The following is a 21,702-nucleotide window of genomic DNA, read 5'->3' as shown; positions in this document are numbered from 1 at the left end:
GAAAAGCCAGAAACTGGGCATCAACCGATACTTTATTTTCCTCAAAATGTTACTTCTTCAGTATAACACTCCTTAAGTCTTAACACCAGAATACAAATGCTGTATCCTCACATTAATATACCCTTCTTGAGGAGTAAAGCTGTAATCATCCTTGCTTAATAAATATTGTTTTAATTACCCTAGTCACTAACACTAAAACTAAAGTTTTTAGGAACAGTTAGCCCTACAAAGGGCCAGGGTTAGTCCTCCCCATCCAAGTTTTAATACTCTCAGCAGACAGTATGTGATGTGTGCAAAACTCCCATCTCTGCTGCTAATATGTCTGTATGACTCAGGATGGTGGTCAAGGAATGTGCGAAGATGTCAGGCGCTGAATCCGGTACACACATGTCTAAACCCCCAGCCCTGCCACCGAACCCATGCCCAGATTCGCCCTTGGGAAATGGATGGATCCCATCTCCTGGGATCTTCCCTTGGGGCAACCCGGGTTTCACTCCATCTTTCCTGTCCTGGCTTTACCTCCCCAAACCAATCATCTTGAGGCTTGCAATAAATAACATATGCTTTTCTCAACAATTAACTTACTCCTTCCTTTGGGAGAAAACTCAACAACTAAGACAACCCCTTCAAAACTCATATTTTTGAATCAAAATGCCATTTAGCTTAAATGATCCAAAGGTTAATTCTCTAGCGAGAATTCCCTTCCCTGGACCCCATGGCAGGAAGGAAAAAAAATCCATCTCTACTTTGGTTTGCTGAATCTCCTCCTTTTGGGATTTGCTTCTTGATTTTGGCGGCGAGATGAATCCATGTAACAGTCCTGTGGAGGGAAAATAAAGTCTGCCAACCATAAAGATGTTTTCCTTTGGGAAAATCCAATTTGGAAAACAACAAGACTATTTTTTTGGTTTTCTATTTTGATACCCAGGCCCCTGCTCTTTTCACTAGGCCATGTATTATACTCTCCCAGCCAACCAACCAACACTGTACTATGTTGGTTTATGACAGACGATGGGATAAATAGGGTATTTTCTTCCTCCTGGGGCCTCTGGGTGTGAAATTTCAAGGAGGCGATTAAATCCTGGCCTTTTGAAATTCTCCCTGCAGGGAAAGCAGAGGGTGACCTATTTTGAGTGGGAGAGGGAGGGATCTTTAGCTGTTTTCTCTTTCTTTTGGAGAAAGAAGCAGGGTTAGGGTCAGATATGCAGGGCAGTCTTAGGAAAGGAAGATGCTGGAGATGGAGAATAGAGAAGCCCATCTGGGCTTAATCTCTGGGCCCCAGTGGGACCTGTCTGACTCTTAATAACCAAACGAATGAAGCCAACGCCAAAGTCAGAGGTCCTTGAGGAACCCTCTCCATGTGGCTGTCATCAGTCCTGTATGAGGGATGCATGTAAAGGGCTCAGGGCCTTTTGAGATCTGATAATGCCACCCCATCCTCTCCGGTGAGGAGGTTTCTGGGAAAGGGTGGCTGTGGAAGGTCAGTCTGCTGGACCCGAGCCGGGGTGGAGGGGGCAGCCCCTGGGCAGCGGAGCTGGATGGCGGGGAGGCGATCATTGGGAGAACGGATCAGGGCCCATCTAGAGCCGGGGGGGGGGGGGGGGGGGGGTGCAGGGGATCAGCTGTTCAGTGCTTAGAGTCAGTGACGTGGGTGTGTTGGCGGTGGAGGGATCTGAGTGTTTGCTGTGGACACTTCTCTTTGGTGTGTGCGTTGCTATTGTGTGAGCCAAGTTGCCCTGCCAGTGGGGTGGGGAGAAGGGGAGGGAAAAGGGCAGAAAAGGAGAGAGGAAAGGTGGGGCAAGATTGCCAGCTCAGCGGTTACACCTCTCTTTTGACTGGCAACTTAAAATTAGGGCTCCTTATGGGTGCAGGGAATGTGTTTTGGCCTTCTGCTGGGCTTTCCCATTGAGACTCACCCCACCCCCAGCCTCATACCACTTATGTCCACGTCCATCATCAAATTTCCATCTGTCTCCCCCTCGAGGCTGTCAGCGACTTGTGGGCAAGGAACAGATCTATCAACTTGGATGTACTCTCCTCCCCCAAGCACTTAGTACAGTGCTATGCCCACAGAAAGCACTCCATAAATACCATTAATGACTGATTGGGAAGCCCCCAATCAATACCACCCCTACTTACAGTTCCAGCTCTCCCCGAACAAGACTGACTCTTCTGATTTTCTTTAGCATTGAAAGGCAGTTCAGTTTTCCTCAGATTCTTCTTCTGAGTTTTTTTAGTAGCCCTAGGTGGGTGATTTTCCTTGGCCTGCACAGATGTAGAGTGATTCGTTAATTTTCCCAAACTACGGTCACCATTTAATTGTTGTGACTTCCGCTTTTACCAGAATGCGCGTTTGAAACGGACACTTACCCAATGACATATCCATTCCGCCTTCCCCTCCTAGCTGTAAATCTTTTTGTGTTACCTCCCCACTTTCTAGAGTTGAAGAGCCTTGAGAGGGATTGTGACTTCTAACTCTATTGTACTCTCCAAATCGCTCAGTACAGTGTCTTGCATACAGTGAGAGCTCCGTAAATACCATTACTATTACTGTTACTGTTGCAGAACACTGTATCGGATGCCAGTGTTTGCAGAACACTGTACTGAATGCCTACTGTGGGCCGAGTGCTGTAGTGGGTGCCTGCTATGGACCAAGCTCTGTACTGGGCATCCAAGAACCATCAACTGAAGTTACAAGTCCTGATTTCTCTTCTCCCAGAGCTACTAATTTAATGCCTCTCCTTCGCCTGAACCTGTACATTGTAAATTCTTTTTTTTAAAACAGTATTTGTTTAGCACTTACTATGTGTCAGCCAGTGTACTAAATGCTGGGGTAGATACAAGTTTGAACACAGTCCATGTCCCACATGGGCCTCACAGTCTTAACCCCCATTTTACCCATGTGGTAACTGAGGCCCAGTGAAGTGACTTGTCCAAGGTACCACAGCAGACAAGTGGTAGAGCCGGGATTAGAAGCCAGGCCCTCTGACTCCCAGGCCCCGACTCTTTCTGCTAGGCCACGCTGCTTCCTTTTGGGCAGGGAGAGTATCCGCCAACGCCACTGTATTTTTGTATGGCATTTGTTAAGTGCTTACTATGAGCCAAGTACCCTTCTAAGTACTGGCATAGATACAAGTTAATTAGGTTGGACAACACAGTCCCTGTCCACAGTCCCAGTTTTAAGTAGGAGGGAGAACAGGAGAATTGGGGCAGAAAGAAGTGAAGTGATTTGCCCAAGGTCACACAGCTAGCAACTGGAAGAGCTAGGATTAGAACCCAGGTGCTCTGACTCCCAGGCCCTTGCTTTTTTCACTAGGCCATGTATTGTACTCTCCCATGTGCGTAGGTCAGTGCTCGACGCTCAAAAAACACTCATTACATACCACTGTTAATTAATTGGACAGCAGCCTCTGCCTCCACCCTCCCCCCGGCCCATTCCTAGGGCTAATGTAATTTAGGAGTGGCGTACCAGATAATAATAATAATTGTGGTATTTGTTCAATGCGGCCTAGTGAGAACCAGCATGGACTAGTGGATAGAGCAAGGGGCTGGGAGTCAGAAGGACCTGGGTTCTAATCCTGACTCCGCCACTTATCTGCTGTGTGACCTTGGACAAGTCACTTAACTTCTATATCCCGGCTAGACTACTGTGTCAGCCTTCTCTCTGACCTCCCTTCCTCCTCTCTCGCCCCGCTCCAGTCTATTCTTCACTCCACTGCCCGGCTCATCTTCCTGCAGAAACGATCTGGGCATGTCACTCCCCTTCTTAAACAACTCCAGTGGTTGCCTATCGACCTCCGCTCCAAACAAAAACTCCTCACTCTAGGCTTCAAGGCTCTACATCACCTTGCCCCTTCCTACCTCTCCTCCCTTCTCTCTTTCTACCGCCCACCCCGCACGCTCCACTCCTCCGCCGCCCACCTCCTCGCCGTCCCTCGGTCTCACCTATCCCGCCGTCGACCCCTGGGTCACGTCCTCCCGCGGTCCTGGAACGCCCTCCCTCCTCACCTCCACCAAACTGATTCTCTTTCCCTCTTCAAAACCCTACTTAAAACTCACCTCCTCCAAGAGGCCTTCCCAGACTGAGCTCCTCTTCTCCCTCTACTCCCTCTGCCATCCCCCCTTTACCTCTCCGCAGCTAAACCCTCATTTTCCCCTTTTCCCTCTGCTCTTCCACCTCTCCCTTCCCATCCCCAAAGCACTGTACTCGTCCGCTCAACTGTATATATTTTCATTACCCTATTTATTTTGTTAATGAATTGTACATCGCCTTGATTCTATTTAGTTGCCATTGTTTTTACGAGATGTTCTTCCCCTTAACTTTATTTATTGCCATTGTTCTCGTCTGTCCGTCTCCCCCGATTAGACTGTAAGCCCGTCGAACGGCAGGGACTGTCTCTATCTGTTGCCGACCTGTTCATCCCAAGCGCTTAGTACAGTGCTCTGCACATAGTAAGCGCTCAATAAATACTACTGAATGAACTTCTCTGGGCCTCAATTACTGTAAGCCCCACATGGGACTGGGACTGTGTCCAATCAAATTTGCTTGTATCCACCCCAACGCTTAGTACAGTACCAGGCACATAGTACATGCTTAACAAATATCACATTATGAATATTCTTATTATTACTATGTGTCGGATTCTGTACTGAGTACTGGGGCACATACGTGCAAATCGGTTTGGACACAATCCTGGTCCCATGTGGGGCTCATAGTCTCAATCCCCATTTTACAGGTGAGGTAACTGAGGCCCAGAGAAGCAAAGTGACTTGCTAAGGTCCCACAGCAGACAAGTGGCAGAGCCAGGATTAGAACCCAGGACCTTCTGACTTCCAGGCCAAGGCTCTATCCACTAGACCACACTGTTGCTAGACCCTCTCCTCCCGACACTGCGGAGCTGAGGCAGGACTAACTTCTGAGCAAGGCTGTGGCCGCCCTGTAGCGTCAGCAGCGTCTACCGAATACCAGATTTAGGCATAGCCTTAGCTTTGTTCTGGTCCTGGCTCTGCAGAATAACGGAGTAAACTGTGCTTTTGGGCGTTCCGCTCTTCCGGCTAACACAAAGCCATTGTCCGGTATTTAAGCCCTGATGCTCCCCCACAGAATAAAGGCGACAACCAAGTGGGCATTAATGTGCCCAGGGCACCCTTAGGAATAACTTGGACCCCTCAAACACAAATGACTGCCCATCTGGCTCCCCCTCTAGACTATGTTCATGAGAGCAGAGAATGGGGTCTATCAATTCTATTGTATTGTCCTCTCCCAAGAATTTAGCACAGTGCTGTGCATGCAGTCTTGTCTCATCCTATGCTGTCGAGTCATTTCTAACCCATAGTGATTCCATGGACACATCTCCCCAAGAACGTCCCACCTAAATCTGCAATCGTCCTGGTATCCATAGAGTTTTCTTGGTAAAAATATAAAAGTGCCTTCTGTGTAATCAACTTGAGTCTCGGCCCTCAGCTCTCTCCCATGCCACTGCTGCCCAACGTAGAGGAGTTTTGACTTGCAGCAGATTGCCTTCCACTCACTAGCCACTGCCCATGCTAGAAATGGAATGAGTATGGCCTCTGCTTGACTCTCCCTCCCATAGCCGAGACTGATAGAGGACTGGAAACTCTCCAGGTGCCATCCAGAGAGGATTCCATAGTAAACGCTCAATAAATACCATTGATGATGATCATCTCATCTCTACAAAGAGTACAGGGAGAAGCAGTGTGGCCTAGTGGAAAGACCACAGGCCTGGGTATCAGAGGACCTAAATTCTAATCCCAGCTCTGCAACCTTGGGCAAGGTACTTAACCTCTCTGTGCCTCAGTTTACTCATCTATAAAATGGGGATTAACCCTGTGAGCCCCATGTGGGACAGGAACCATGTCCAACCCAATTATCTTGTAACAACTCCAATGCTTAGTATAGTGCCTGGCACAGAGTAAGTTCTTAACAAATATCACAGTAATTATTATTATTATTACTGTTATTATTATTATTAAAGATAGCCTTGTTTTGCCAGCCGGTTCAGAGAGGTTCAGTGGCCCCTCGGCGATAGTCAGCTGCTGTTCCTGAAATACCTTTTGTGTCTCGTGTTCCCTTTGGAGCTTCTAAATTCCTGCAGCCGACTTGCCGATGACTCAACCTGAATCGGAAGAGACACTGTGGAGCCAGACCAGAGTTCCAGCAGGAAAACGCGATGGATTTATGTCCCCAGGGGCTCCTGGACTCTTTGGTTTTTGTTTTTTTTTAGCCAAAAAGTGTTGGAATAAACTGTCTCAAATAAGGAGGTCTTAGGTTCTGGGAGTTGCTCTGGTAAACACCACCAGCTGTACTTTATGAAACCGGTTCCCCAGGAGAGTCCGAGCTCTGGTTTTGTACCTGAGAATGAGCGGTGGTCAGATGTTGGCTTACTCCCCGGCTCGCCGCTCTCTCTTCTTGCGGGGTTGGACCTTGTCCTGGGAGAGATTCTTTTAAATACTCCAGTTACTTATCAGGGTGAATTAAGAGGGTGAACTCGTCTATTTATTTAGCAGACACACTACTAACCTCTGGAAGTTGTCAGGCTCCTTTTCATCTTGGAACGTTTGTCCGGTACTTCCTGGATAAAGTAGTCAGATCAATCAATCAATAATATTTAGTGAGCATTTACTGTACACAGACCGCTGTACTAAGTACTTCTAATCCCGGTTCCGCCAAATGTCTGCTGTGTGACCTCGGGCAAATCACTTAACTTCTCTGCACCTCAGTTACCTCATTTTTAAAATGGGGATTAAGGTTGTGAGCCCCATGTGGGACAGAAACTGTCCAACCTGAATACCTTGTACTTACTCCAGTGCTTAGAAGAGTGACTGGTACATAGCAAGTCCTTAAGACCATAATTTTTGTTATTATTATTATTATTACTACAGTATAGCAATATGACAGGCACATTCCCTGCTCATAACGAGTTTAGAGTATAGAGGGGGAGACATTACTATAAATAAATGAATTACAGATATGGACGTATGTCAGATGATAGAGAAGCAGCGTGGCTTAGTGGAAAGAGCACGGGCTTGGGAGCCAGAGGTCGAGGGTACAATCCCGCCTCCGCCACTCGTCAGCTATGTGACTTGGGGCAAGTCACTTAACTTTTCTGTGCCTCAGTAACCTCATCTGTAAAATGGGGATTATTCATTCATTCAATAGTATTTACTGAGCGCTTACTATGTGCAGAGCACTGTACAAGCGCTAGGAATGTAGAAATCGTGGGACAACCTGATAACCCTGTATCTATCCCAGTGCTTAGAACAGTGCTTGGCACATAGTAAGTGTTTAACAAATACCATTATTATTATTATTATTATCACTATTATTATTTTAGTGATTGTTTAGCACTTACTAGGTGACCAGCACTGTTTTAAGCTCTGGGGCAGATATAAGTTCCGGTGAAGGAAAAGTAGTAAAATATTACCACAAGCAAATTAGAAGTGATGGAATGACCAGGGTGAGAGGATGGCTTCTCTAAGGGAGACAAGTGACCAGTACTGGCCTTCCGTCTTCTCTATCAAAAAAGCATCCTAGAGAAGCAGCATGGTCTAGTGGTAAGTCCATGGGCCTGGAAGTCAGAGGACCTGGGTTTGAATCCTGGCTCCACCACTTGTCTACTGTGTGACCTTGGGCAAGTCACTCCACTTCTCTGGGCCTCAGTTAACTCATCTGTAAACTGTGGATTAAGACCGTAAGCCTCATGTGGACTGTGTCCATCCTGATTAGCTTGTATCTACCCTGCTTAGTAATAATAATAATAATGATATTTGTTAAGCATGTACTATGTGCCAGGCACTGTACTAAGCACTGGGGTGGATACAAGCAAATTGGGTTGGACACAGTCCCGGTCCCACGTGGGGCTCACAGTCTTCATCCCCATTTTACAGATGAGGGAACTGAGGCCCAGAGAAGTGAAGTGACTTGCCCAAGGTCACACAGCAGACAAGTAGCAGAACCAGGATTAAAACCCATAACTTCCTGACTCCCAGGCTTGTGCTCTATCCACTACGCCATGCTGCTTCTTATGCGTTGAACATAGTAAATGCTTAATACATACCATAAAAAAAGACAGAAAAACACCCATCTGAAAAAACTTACATCCCCAGGTTTGTCCGAAAGGGGTCTGGGCACTTTTCTTTTTCTCTGCAATTCTTCCGTATCTTCCTCGGTTACAATGTCATTGCAGTTGTTTTTGATGCGATTCTTTTTGGTGGTCACCATCAGCTTCATAGTATGACAGGGAGCTAGGATTGCCCCTATTTTGAGGCACATCAGGGATTCCTCAAACCTCACCTCGTCACAGTTTCCATCCTTGAAGCCAGGGGGCTGGTAGTCTGGAGGAGTCACTACAAGAAACCAGGATTAAAAGCTGCCCTTCCCTGCTCCCCATAATAATAATAATAATAATGTTGGTATTTGTTAAGCGCTTACTATGTGCAGAGCACTGTTCTAAGCGCTGGGGTAGACACAGGGGAATCCGGTTGTCCCACGTGGGGCTCACAGTCTTAATCCCCATTTTACAGATGAGGTAACTGAGGCACAGAGAAGTTAAGTGACTTGCCCACAGTCACACAGCTGACACGTGGCAGAGCTGGGATTCGAACTCATGACCTCTGACTCCAAAGCCCGTGCTCTTTCCAATGAGCCATGCTGCTTCTCTACTGACAAGAACTACTTTAGGGAACCAATGCACAGCATCTTCGAGTTGTTCGCCAACTGTTCATTCCCGCCTCTGTCCCCTCATTCATGTCATTTCCTGGGCCGGGGACTCCCTGCCTTGCCTAACAGAGCTCTCCCCACAGTCAAACCTCTCCTGAATTCCCACCTCCACCAACAAGCCTTCCTCGATTAATTCCCGGCACCCTGAGCAGTAGAAAGCCTTCGGCCAGCTCCGGCCCGTAAGAACATACGTACACTCATTCTCCTGGATTGACTGCCACTGTCTGTTCACTAATTTCTCTGACTCCCCTCCATGGAGGTATTAAGCTCCTTGAGGGCACAGAAGGTACCCCGTCTTCGTATTGCATTTTGTACTTCCCAAGTGCTTAACACGAGAAGCAGCGTGGCTCAGTGGAACGAGCACGGGCTTTGGAGTCAGAGGTCATGAGTTCGAATCCCAGCTCTGCCACTCGTCAGCTGTGTGACTGTGGGCAAGTCACTTAACTTCTCTGTGCCTCAGTTACCTCATCTGTAAAATGGGGATTAAGACTGTGAGCCCCACATGGGACAACCTGATTCCCCTGTGTCTACCCCAGCACTTAGAACAGTGCTCTGCACATAGTAAGCGCTTAACAAATACCAACATTAAATACCAACATTAACACAGTGCATTGGAGCCTGTCATTGGCAGGGATTGTCTCTATCTGTTACCAAATTGTACATTCCAAGTGTTTAGTACAGTGCTCTGCATATAGTAAGCTCTCAATAAATACTATTGAATGAATGAATGAATAGACTCTAAGCTCGTTGTGGGCAGAGAATGTATCTGCTATATTGTATTCATTCACTCAGTCATATTTATTGAGTGCTTAATGTGTGCACAGCACTCTACTAAGCCCTTAGTAGAGTACAACATGATAATAATCAGACACATTCCCTGCCCACAATGAGCTTACAGTCTTTTGAACTCTCCCAAGCACTTAGTATAGTGCTCCGCACCCAGTAAGCTCTCAATAAATACTTTCAACTGACTGACTGCTACTACCACTACTCCCGAAGTGCGATGTCAAGAAAACAAGAGTGCATCCTGTCACTGGTATTTACTGAGCGCTCACCAAGTGCCAGGGACTAAACTAAGCACCTGAATCCACCTGGTCATAGTAATAGTAGTGGAAGCAGGAGCAGCAGCAGTTCTATTAGCCATAATAGTAACGGAATTGATTGAGGTTCCCTGGGTACAATGTGCTGCACTAAGCAGTCCCTCTTCTCCTCTTCTCCCATTCCCTTCTACATCACCCTGATTTGCTCCTTTCATTCATCTTCCCTCCCTTCCCCATAGCACATGTACAGATCTGTAATTTCTTTATTTATGCATACTAATGCCTCTCTCCCCCTCTAGACTGTGAGCTCATTGTGGGCAGGGAACGCGTCTGTTTGTTCTTGTATTATATTCTCCCACGGGCTTAGTACAGTACTTTGTACACAGAAAGCACTCAATAAATACGATTGACTGACTGACTGACTGACTGACTGAATGAATGAATAAGCACTTGGAAGATTACAGAAACAATCCCTCCTCACCAGAAGCTGCCATGCTAACATAACAAGGAGGACGAGTTCATAAAGGACACCTCAGGGACAGCCCTGCCTGACACGCCTGACCTCACATTCAGAGAACAGTGCACTGTACTGCCATTAGGGGTGACCTTCCCTCTCAAAACTTGATGCCTACATGAGAATTCTTAGCAGCCAACCACCTCTGAAAATTCTTTTAACGGTGAATCATTGAAGTGATACACTATCACACATCTAAACCTAGGACCACTTAAACTATCTAATGTGTACAGAGCACTGAGTACTTTAAGCATTTAAGTACTGAGAGGGGTTGAGTCCCTTAAACGCATATCATTGTATTCATTTGCTTTCCCCGCCTGCAATTTATTTTAGTGTCTTTCTCCCCTCCCTACATTGTAATCTCCTTGAGGGTGGAGATGGCGTCTAATAACTCCATTGTATTCTCTCAAGTGCTTAGTACGGAGCTCCTCACAGAGTAATGTTCAATAATTACTGTAGATTGATGGATAGGTTGATTGAGCGCTTGGGAGAAAACGGCAAAGTTAGAGTGGATGTCATCCCTGCCCCTCTGCTTACATTCCAACATTTTGAAATCTGATTGCATAAGGTGGAATGAAATATATTACCACTGTCGTAGTAGAAAAGTTTCATGGTTAGTCCGAAGTTTTTAGGTAAAGGGCCCAGGTTCTGCATCAGAACGTGAAGCTTCTGAATGAGGGTAATGCTTGTTTTCTTCGTTTCCTCCCAAGGATATTCATTGTTTTGGTCAGCACTAGGAAGGACAGCATTTTGGAAGCTTTATGCTTTTACACAAATATTACAGTTCTAAGCTCTTTCACGGTCTCAAATTCCTCTCTCCCTCCCCCATTCCCATCCAGAGGACAATTTACTAAACCACACCGGACCCAAAGGACAATTTACTAAACTAAACCTCAGCCTGAAAAACACCAGACTAGCCCCTATGGGGTTATGACTCAGCTGCTCCCCTCAGACACCTATGAAACTGAATGCTCTTCTTTGGTCACTTTTGCATTTTTTCAATGAAAGGATCTAACAGGGGACAGGCTCCTTAGCGTTAGTGAGTGGCCTGATGTTCCTGGTGGGAAACTGGCAGGCTCTTTGCGATGGTCAGTTGGTCATGAAGACCAGGAGTTCCGTGCAGGCAAGAATCGTGTATGCCAACTCTGTTGTGTTGTACTCTCCCAAGCACTTAGTACAGAGCTCTGCACACAGTAAATGTTCACTAAATACCATGGATTAATTTGAAAGGATCGATTGAGTGCCCACTGAGGGAAAATCCTGTACTTGAGGCACGACATAAGGAAAAGACAGTATCCCCAGTCTCATGAATCTTTTGGGGCTCTGGGTCACCTGAGTGACTGGTGGAACCGAGTGAGGGAACTGGTGAGGAGTGAGGAGATTGATCTGGAATGGGCTTGTGTAGAAGACCTGGGAAGTGGCCATCTTCATCCGTGTAAACTACGCCCAGCAGAGAGCAGCGGAGAGGCTTACCTTAAAAAGTCCATTTTGACTCCTTCCTCGGTGTAATTAAATTGAAATTGATAGCCCTCTGTGATTTTCTAAATGACAAAACACAGAGGTTATTTGAACCCAGAACCCTGGGTACCAGGTACAAGGGGCTGGGTCTGTGAATGTGTAAAACGGGAATCCATATTCTCAGGCTGCCTCGCCTCAACCAGAATGAAGCACAGTCAGGCAGTCACCCATATTTACTGAGTGCTTACTGCGTGGTTTAGTGGATAGAGCACGGGCCTAGGAGTCAGAAGGACATGGTTTCTAATCCCGGCTCCACCGCTTGTCTGTTGTGTGACCTTGGGCAAGTCACTTCACTTCTCTATGCCTCAGTTACTGCATCTATAAAATGGGGATTAAGGGTGTGAGCCCCATGTGGGATAGGGACTGTGTCCAACCTGATTATCTTGTATCTACCCCAGTGCTTAGAACAGTGCTTGACACATAGTAAACACTTAAGTACCAAAATTATTATTATTATTGTTATTATCACTAAGTGCTTAGGACAGTACAACAATATAACAGTCATATTCCCTACCCACGATGAATTTACAGTCTAGGTCACAACCTGTTCGGGAGCATTTTTATTTTTCCCCTACTGTTGGAGTCTGAGTCTCTAAAGACCAGGACCAGCACCAGACAATAAGCAAGAGGGGCGGACAGTCAGAGGGGGCGGTGGGCAGAGGGCAGCCTCGGGACTCCGAGAGGATTTTCCGTTAAGCATTCTGGAAGGGTGGAAATTTTGATGGCCACAGGTTGTACGACTGAAATGGGCAGCAGGATTGCACTATTTGCTTTGACCACGGTTGTATTCTTGGCATAGATTTGGGCAGGCTTCTGTGAAATTTTCTGGGTGACATCATTAGGTGTTGTGATGGTAAAAAACTTTTTTTGGATATTAAAGGCATATTTACTTTCTAAGACAAATGCACGTACCTTAGGTTTTCCGGAGCTGGTGTAAATCTATTTAAACAATTTAAGAAACAGTGAATCTCCAGTAATCTAACTTGTTTTCAAAAACAAATAAATGTAGAAAAACACTTACTTCTAGAATAAGCATCCTTAGCTGAGAAGACAACAAAAAACAGGAAATGTAAATTGTAATTTTATGAGGTACTTTTTTTTTTTTTTTTCAAAATGGGTGAGAAGATACATTTCTCCTCTGTGGTTTCAAAATTCCCATTTGGAAAAAAGCTTATTGGGAAGGGGAGGCAATTAGTATATCCCAAGATGAGATTCATGATTATAATATTATGCTTATTATATATGTATGATATTATACAGATTCTCTGTATAGCTAGAAGAAACATAAGGATATAGATGTTCTCTAAAGACGTAAAATATTGAAAGACTTACATATTTTTTCTGCAGAGCATCATAGCATCCCAATATCCTGCAAAAATCAGTTTATTTGCATTGGTTATAAACCATGTGAACTTGGCTGTTGAATTAATTTCCCAAAGATGACCTCTTTCTGCAAAGGCTTGCAAAATAATAATAATAACAATAATATTTGTTAAGGACTTATTGTGTGCCAAGCACTGTTCTAAGCACTGAGGCAGATACAAGGTAATCAGATTGTCCCACGTAGGGCTCACAGTCTTAATCCCCATTTTACAGATGAGGTAATTGGGGCTCAGATAAGTGAAGTGAATTGTCCAAGGTCACACGGCAGACAAGTGGCAGAGGCGGGTTTAGAACCCACGTTCTCTGACTCCCAAACCCTGGCTCTTGCCACTAGGCCATGTTCACATGGTGGTTAAAGTTGTGCCATTATTACAACTTAATTGATGTGATTGGGGTTTTTTGTTTGTTTTTTACATGTTGACCCAAAGACAAAAACCCGGGTCGGGTCTTTGTGCCCTGTTATGTAGTAAATGCTTAATAGATACTCTTACTTCTACTACTTCCTCTCCCACCACCCCCCACATACATACACATACACCCTCTTTCTCCTTGCCTTCACTGGAGTTGCTGGCAGAGAATGATTTAGAAGCCACTATCCTCACTCTCTCTGATACTTACCATTTCGCTAATTGAACAGATCCCGGACAGGTGTCGTTTTTCAAAATTTTGATACAGACATCTGGACAAAAAATAGAAACAGTTAGACCGCGACCTGTCAGAGGGTGGGACTGGGAGTCAGGAGAAGGGCCTTGGTCTCATCCCACCTCTGTCACTGACCTGTCACTTGGCTTTGGGCAAGTAACCTGATGTTATTCTCATCTGTGAAATGAGGCAAAGATCCCTGCTCTCCCTCCCTCTCTTGCATGGGACAGAAATTGTGTCGGATCTTACTCTGCTGCATCTATCTACCTTAACGCTTAATCAATGACTCTCTTCTTAGGAAGCAGAAGGCATCACAGGTAGAAATTTTTTTCATTATTTTCTTCAGTCATGTTATAGCCGGGCATTGTTAAATTTACATTACAAATAGAAGTGAACAATGAGCGAATGCCTGATCTTCATCATTGTCATCTAGTTTTGCTTCTGAGAGGAACAGGGAATTAGTTTTCCTTCCGAGGAGAAAGGTAATATGGAATACACTCCTAGAATTTTACTGTGAAAATTATTCTTACAGTGATGATCATCATTCCAGCCAAGGTACAGACTTTTTTTTTGTTTTTCTTTCAAGCTGCTGAAAAATGAATGAAAGATTAGGCCATGTACCCTTTTGTGATCTTATGCAGGAGAGATTAATATATCCTGGGGGAACTATGTTGTATTAGATCAATTGAAATAGAATTAACTACGTATAATTTCCGGGAGAAAAGGTAACTACGCTTGTCACTTAGGGAAAGAGTTATATGTATTATACAAACCTGTACCACCCTTCAGTCAGTTTATTACTGCAAAACTTTTGGTGTTAGGGATTGTTCAAAGTATAATATGAAGTGTCTTTTTTAAACCATCTGAAAAGCATTGGGGAAAAAAAACAAGACCCTTCCATCACAGATAAATATTGCATATGGCCCTTCAATCAATCAGTTAATCAGTCATTGGTATTTACTGAGTGTTTACTTAATAACAATAACTGTGGTATTTGTTAAGCACTTACTCTGTGCCAGGCTCTGTTCTACACGTTCGGGTGGATACAGCCCAATCAGGTTGGACACAGTCCCTTCCCACAAGGGGCTCACAGTCTCAACCCCCACTTAAAAGATGAGGTAACTGAGGCACAGAGAAGTGAAATGACTTGTCCAAGGCCACACAGGCAAGAGGTGAAGCAGGGATTAGAACCCATGACCTTCTGACTTCCAGGCCCATGCTCTATCCACTACGCACTGCTGCTTCTAAGGGCTTGGGAAGAGTTCCAATACAAGAGTTGGTAGATACATTCCCTGCTCACAACAAGCTTTCCATCTAGAGAAGGTACCCTTAAATGGTACAGCAAGATTAGGAAATGAGACAACAGCCAGAAACCACAGCAAATCAGAGTGAAATAGTCTTTTATAAATGTCACCTTACCTCCTAGGTGTCTTGTTCGATAGGCATCTTCTGGAAATATTCCTCTGAAGTATGTGATGTTGGACACGGAAACTGCAAGGAGCTTCTTCACAAATGTTAAAGATCGGTTCTCTATTGTGGCATTAGGGCCCTCCGTTCCAACCTAAAATTCAACAGGGTCATTATTATTATCATTATTATTGTTGATGTTGGGATTTTTTTAGAGTGCCTTATGGGTACTAAATACTACTAAGAAACATTAGTACCACAGAGGGTACAACAGAAACAAGACACAGGATCACTCCCCTTCAGGAGCTGACAGTGTAATGGGGTGGACAGACAAAAATTTACAAATAATCTGAGCCCCTGGGGGACAGGAATTGTGTCTGACCTGATTGTCTGGGGCATACCCCAGTGCTTGGCACCTAGAAGGGGCTTAACAGATAGCCCAGTTTTATAACAAATACTACAGTTATTCAGGTGGGAGAAAAAGGATATAATAGGGAGGCATCACAAATTGGATCCAGAGAAAATAGCTGAACACATAGATCAACCAAGAAAAATCTGCATAGGTACATGTCTTGACAATAAGAGGGAAATAGCCAAGTGTCCAGTGTGGGGCTGGGTTGATGTGACTGAAAAGTGTGAATTAAAATATTTTCCAGTGTGATTTGGTGAAATTCTAGGTTGACAACAGTGAGGCTTCTGATACAATGATGGACTGTAGGTCATTGACAACTGAGGCAGCAGGATCTAGTGAAAAGAGAATGGGACTGGCAGTCTGGAGATTCAGTTCTGATCTCAGCTCTGGCCCTGTCCCACTATATGTGACCTTGGGCAAGTCAATAAAGCTCTATTTGATTAATTCAGTTTCCTCATCTGTAAAATGGGGATGTTACCCATTGTCCCTTCCTCTTAGACTGTAATTCCTGTGCCAATTTCATTAGCTTGCATCTACCCTAGTGCTTGGCACACCTCGTCTTATGCTGTCATTTCCGACCCATAACGACTCCATGGACGCATCTCTCCCAGATGCCCCACTCTCCATCTGCAGTCATTCTCGTAGTGTAACCACAGTAAGCACTTAACAAATGCCACTCTTTTTTTAGTTATTCCTATTATTAGACTTTAAGTCTCAAGTGGGACCACTTGGTCTGTGAGCCTCATGTGGGACCAGTTGGACTGTGTCCAACCTGATTACCTTATATCTACCCCAGTGCTTAGAACACTGCTTGGCACACACTAAGCGCTTAACAAAAAAAGACCAAGGACTGTGTCCAATCTGCTTATTTCTTTTGGATATACCCTAGTGCTTAGCACATAATAAGCATTTGATGTGCCACAATTATGATATGATGATGATTATTACCATAATTGACAAAATGTTCATTTCATACCCATGGGTGGAAGAGATTTCTTCTAGCAACAGGATAGGTGAGATGTAGTGGTAGTGACATAAGCAAGACACTTGAACTCTGACCTTTCAAAGTCTGACAAAAAGGGATATTTGCATTTCAGAGGACGGACCCACCCCTGGGACCTCTCTGGTGAGCTGGCAGAGGGGAATCCCAGTAGTACTTGAGGCTTTTATAAAGTGGACTTCCAGTTCCGGGAAGCTTAATTGGAAGCATCCCAACTGAAATATGCAGCCAGGACAACTTTCCTTCTATTGGCTGGTCAGGGTATGTGGCTTGGATCGCTGCCTTCATTCTGAATTTCACAGTTCGGTCTTTTGGATTCTGAAATGTGATTTCACATTAAATGAGATAGGACATTTGGGATTAAAATAAATGTACTTCTACCTTTAAAGGCCTCTGGTGCTGAGAAGTCACCATCTTTCTTCAGCTAATAAAGCACTCAAAGCACTCACTGTAATTCAACCTTTGAATCAAACACAAACTTTATGTCAGCTCTTCTTCACGTGAAATACATAATGGCTGGGAATGAAAAACAGATTTTTCAAATGGATTTTTTAAATACTTTTGAGTTTAAATTCTGTCTGGGGAAAATATACTCATAATTTCCAAAAATACCACAAATTTGTATAGCAATTTTTATTTTTCCAGTGGACTTTAACATCTGGACCCCTCAGGGGAGTAGAATCCTCATCCATACCATCATCTTTGTTTTACTTTGGCATTACCAAGGGGAATGAGGGATGAGTTTCCTTTAAGCTTTCCTGTCCAACAATAAATTCACTGAATCTCACATTGGCCTTTTCAGACTCACGTGCCTCCATAGGTAAATTTCACAATCAGTGGGTGGTATCTTCTTCAAGGATGAGGGGCACAACCATCCATAAAAATTCACACAACATCTAGCAACTTTATTTTCAAATCTTCCCAAACCAAACATTCAGAATAAGGCCTGAGACACTGCCTTTTCTAGGTTGAGCTGTGACACTTTCTCTAGCACATTACTAGGAGAAGCAAGAGAAGCAGCATGGCTCAGTGGAAAGAGCCAGGGCTTGGGAGTCAGAGGTTATGGGTTCTTAATCCCTGCTCCGCCACTTGTCAACTGTGTCACTTTGGGCAAGTCACTTAACTTCTCTGGACCTCAGTTACCTCATCTGTAAAATGGGGGTTAAGACTGAGCCCTATGTGGGACAACCTGATCACCTTGTATCCCCCCAGTGCTTAGAACAGCGCTTTGCACATAGTAAGGGCTTAACAAATACCTCCATCATCATCATCATTACTAAATATCAATAAATGTGATCCTGAGGAAAGGCCTTTTTTAGGGTTTTGCAGATCTAAAGGGCTAGGAGAGTCTCACACATTCTTCTTTATGGCAGAATCATGACTACCGACTCTATCGTATTTTAGCAGTACTTTAGAAAATCCTATTGATTCTTTAGGGCTGGAAAATTGAACCTGGCTTTGCTTTCATGAACTTTCTTGGAAGGACGCAGGCCGCAAGGAGGCAGCAGAGCCCGCTCGTTTCCTGTCAGGGTGTGGAGAAGAAGAGGGTGTCCTTTCTAAATCCAATCTAGCCCCCTTCTTTTCCATTTTAAATGTCCTTGTCTAAAATCAAACCCCCATCTAGGCTGAAAGGGAGAGGAAGCCTCAACGTTGTGGTTTTGGAATCATCTCCTGGGCCAAGGGGGAGGGAAAGGGAGAAGGGAGAGCTGGGGGGGGTTTGGTTGTTTTTTTTTAAGGAGATTCTGGTTTCAATCCAAGTCTGTGACATAAACTAGCTCATTGTTTGTGAAAACCAGTTAAGTGTGCTTCCAGGCTTGGGGGAGCGGAAAGGGGTTTTTTTGGTCTCTCTTTCCTTCTCACCGTTCACTGTCATTTTTGTGGTTCATAAAATCAACTTTAAGGGGGATAGATGCAGTGATGACTCCCCATCCGTTGACATTAGTTCAAAAAACGAACTTTGAGGAAAGTGGAAAAGGTGAAAATGATTCTTTACCTTTTTTTTATTAAAAAAAACGAAAAAGGGGGGAAGGTTTAGGTAGGGATGATTCCTTTCCCTTCCCTATTATTTTTTTTATTCAAAAAACGAGCTTTTTAGGGGAGGAAATAAGGTGAAGTCAACTCCTCTTTACTGTTTTGGTTTTTTTAGTTTTTTGGAGGGGGGGGACTTACTAAAACAACGAAACTCGAGGGAAGTGGAGGAGGTAGGGATGACTATACATCCTTTTACCTTTTAAAAAAAATTTTTAAAGTGAGCTTTCAGAGCAGTGGATAAAGTGAAATAAATTCCCCTTTATTTTTTTTAGTTATGAAACGAAACAAAGGAAATGGATGGGGTGTAGATGACTCCCTGACCCTTTAATACCTTCAAAAAAAGAGCTTTGAGGGGAGTGTGAGATGAAGTAGACTGCCCTTTTCTGTTTTTAGGGGTTTTTTTGGGGGGGGTTAATTTAAAAAACGAAGCTCGAGGGGAGTGGAGGTAGGGAAGACCTAGAGTAGGGTAGGGAAGTCCTTTTCCCATTTTTATAGTTCAAAAAACGAGCTTTGAGTGCAGTGGATAAAGTGAAATCGATTCCCCTTTATTGGGTGTTTTTGTTTTTTAGTTAAAAAAAGCTAAACAAAGGTAATGGATGAGATGAGGATGACTCCCTTTGTCTTTCTTCTCTTTTTTTTTTTTTCAGGAAACGAGCTTCAAGGAGAGTGGATAAGCTGAAGTCGACTCGCCTTTGCTATGTTGTTTTGTTTTTCTTTTTTTTTTTGCTTTGCGGGGTTTTTTACTTAAAAAAAACAAACATCGAGGGTGGTGGAGGAAGTAGGGATAACTACATGTCCTTTTTTATCCTTTTTTAAAGTTCAAAAAACGAACTTTGAGGGCAGTGGATAAAGTTAAATCGATTCCCCTTTACTGTACTTCTTTTAAGTTAAAAAAGAAACAAAGGAAATGGATGAGGTGGGGATGACTCCCTTTTCTCTTCCCTATTTTTTTACTTCAAAAAACGAGCTTTGAGGTGAAGTCGACTCCCCTTTGTTTTTGTTTTTTACTTAAAAAAAAATGAAGCTCGAGGGGAGTGGAGGAGATAGGGATGACTCCACGTCCTTTTCCTTTTTTAGTTCAAAAAACGAGCTTTGAGGGCAGTGGATAAAGTTAAATCGATTCTTTACTTTTTTTGTTAAAAAACGAAACAAGGGGAGTGGATGAGGTGGAGATTACTCCCTTTCCCTTCCATGTTTATTTTTTTACTTCAAAAAACGAACTATGAGAAGTCGATTCCTCTTTACTGTTTTTTTTGTTGTTGTTGTTTTCCTTAATAAAACGAAGATCGAAGGAAGCGGAGGTAGGAATGAGTACGTCCTTCTACTCTCTTTTACTTCAAAAAACAAGCTTTTAGGGGAGTCAAGGTGAAGTTGACTCCCCTTAACTGTTTATTGTTGGGTGGTTGTTTTTTAGCTAATAAAAAGGAGCTCGGGGAGAGTGGAGGAGGTAGGAATTACTACGTCATTTTATGCCTTTTTTAGTTCAAAAACGAGCTTTGGGGGCATTGAGTAAAGTGAAATCGATTCCCCTTTACTTTTTTTTTTAAGCTAAAAAACGAGACAGACGGAATGGATGTGGGGATGACCCCTCGTCCCGTAAGTTGTTTTGAACTTCAAAAACGGACTTGGAGGGGGGTGGATGAGGTGAAGTTTACTCCCCGTTACTTTTTTTTTTAGTTAAGAGAAATGTGAAGGGAGTGGATGAGATGGGGGTGGCCCCAAGTCCTTTTACTGTTTTGAGGAGGGTTTTTTAGTTCAAAAAGCGAGCTTTGAGAAAAGTGGATGTGGTGAAGACGACCCCCTTTGCCCCTCTTTTTAGTCAAAAAACGAAACTCAAAAGGGAGTGGGCGAGGTGAGGGAGACTCCCGTTTCCTTCCCGGTTCTTTTTACGCTTAAAAAAGGTTGCTAAGAATGGATGAGGGGGGCAGGATCCCTCGCCTCCTCCCTCCCTAAAAAGCTAAGGAGAGTGGGACGGGTCCGCACCTCCCAAATCCGAGGCCTGATGTGTGTGTGTGGTTGGGGCTAATGAAATACTATTGAATGAATAATCCGCATAAATTACCGCTCTGACGAGACAACAATGAATTTTTCTGGCGTCTCCGAGGAGAGAGGGCCGGCGACGCAGAGGCCCGACACAGGCAAAGCCGGGCGCCGCTCCCGCGTCGCCTCAGCGGTTGGGAAGCGCGCTCCGGTTAGGCCCCGCCCTCCCGCCGACAGCCAATAGGAACGCTCGCCGAGGCGCGAGCCGTGCTGGGCCGCCAACCGCCGGCCTAGCGAAGACCGGAACCGAGGGCCGGGGGGAGGGGCTCGAGGGAGAGGATTCCCGCCAGAAACACCTCACACCTCCTCTCGCCTGAGCGCCCTTCGGCCTCCTGGTTGCGGGGCGGGGGGTGTTCCAATGGTATTAGGCACTGACTATGTGCTAAGCACTGGAGTAGTAATAAATAATTGTGGTAGATGTTAAGCCGTTACCATGTGCCAGACACTATACTAACCCCCCGGGCCGGGGTGAAAATACAAGCAAATCAGGCTGGACACGCTCTGCACACAATAAGCGCTCAATAAATACGATTGAATGAATGACACAGCCCCCATCCCATGTGGGGCTCACAGTCTTCATCCCCAGTCTACGGATGAAGTAACTGAAGAATGGAGAAGTGACGTGACTCGCCCAAGGTCACACAGCAGACACGTGGCAAAGCCAGGATTTCTTAAGCACTAGGGTAGATACGAGATCGTCAGGGCCCACAGGAGGGTCACAGTCCAAGTAGAAGGGAGAACAGGTACTGAATCCCCATTTGGCAGATGAGGGAACTGAGGTACAGGGAAGTGAAGTGACTTCCCCAATGTCATACGGCAGGCAGGTAGCAGAGTCAGAATTAGAACCCATGTCCTTCTGACTCCCAGACCCGAGCTCTACCCACTATGCCAGGCAGCTTCTGGACTTTCCTCAATTAAAACGAGCTAGTCAGGTTGGAGACAAACCATGTCCCGTATCGATCAATCAAATGGTAT

At 44.7% G+C, this 21,702-nt stretch overlaps 1 protein-coding gene and 1 non-coding gene across 5 annotated transcripts; both read right to left on the bottom strand.

Annotated features, from left to right (window-relative positions):
• Positions 1 to 13: 13 nt before the first annotated feature.
• Positions 14 to 20,870, bottom strand: HORMAD1 (HORMA domain containing 1). Of its 4 annotated transcripts, none has more exons than XM_007659810.3 (14): positions 20,750 to 20,869; positions 17,038 to 17,116; positions 15,257 to 15,398; positions 13,814 to 13,874; positions 13,145 to 13,181; positions 12,834 to 12,854; positions 12,725 to 12,751; positions 11,768 to 11,835; positions 10,882 to 11,027; positions 8,120 to 8,367; positions 6,542 to 6,593; positions 6,374 to 6,462; positions 2,140 to 2,265; positions 14 to 820 (listed from the first exon to the last, which is right to left on the bottom strand). In XM_007659810.3, the coding sequence occupies exons 2-14, from the start codon at positions 17,068 to 17,070 to the stop codon at positions 743 to 745; spliced, it is 1,128 nt and encodes a 375-aa protein (XP_007658000.2). In that variant the 5' UTR covers positions 17,071 to 17,116; positions 20,750 to 20,869; the 3' UTR covers positions 14 to 742. The 4 variants fall into 4 exon arrangements, with proteins under 4 accessions (XP_007658000.2, XP_007658001.2, XP_007658002.2 ...); XM_007659811.3 differs by having other exon boundaries at positions 6,374 to 6,450; XM_007659812.3 differs by lacking the exon at positions 12,725 to 12,751 and having other exon boundaries at positions 20,750 to 20,870.
• Positions 5,506 to 5,644, bottom strand: LOC114808465. The gene has a single exon (XR_003756313.1). It is a non-coding gene; the product is annotated as a small nucleolar RNA SNORA7 (small nucleolar RNA).
• Positions 20,871 to 21,702: the final 832 nt, after the last annotated feature.

The sequence above is a fragment of the Ornithorhynchus anatinus genome, chromosome X5 (genome assembly GCF_004115215.2).
Source record: "Ornithorhynchus anatinus isolate Pmale09 chromosome X5, mOrnAna1.pri.v4, whole genome shotgun sequence".
NCBI classification, from domain to species: Eukaryota; Metazoa; Chordata; class Mammalia; order Monotremata; family Ornithorhynchidae; genus Ornithorhynchus; species Ornithorhynchus anatinus.
The sequence above is the reverse complement of the archived record's forward strand: the minus strand, read 5'-3'. Positions and strand labels throughout refer to the sequence as shown.

Excerpts from the sequence above, each read along its gene's own strand:
- HORMAD1 (XM_007659810.3), bottom strand. The coding sequence starts at position 17,070 with ATGGTGACTTCTCAGCACCAGAGGCCTTTAAAG. Across the intron at positions 15,399-17,037 it reads AGCACCAGAGGCCTTTAAAG|GTTGGAACGGAGGGCCCTAA; the intron begins GTAGAAGTACAT and ends GTTGAATTTTAG. Across the intron at positions 13,875-15,256 it reads TCGAACAAGACACCTAGGAG|ATGTCTGTATCAAAATTTTG; the intron begins GTAAGGTGACAT and ends TTTTTTGTCCAG.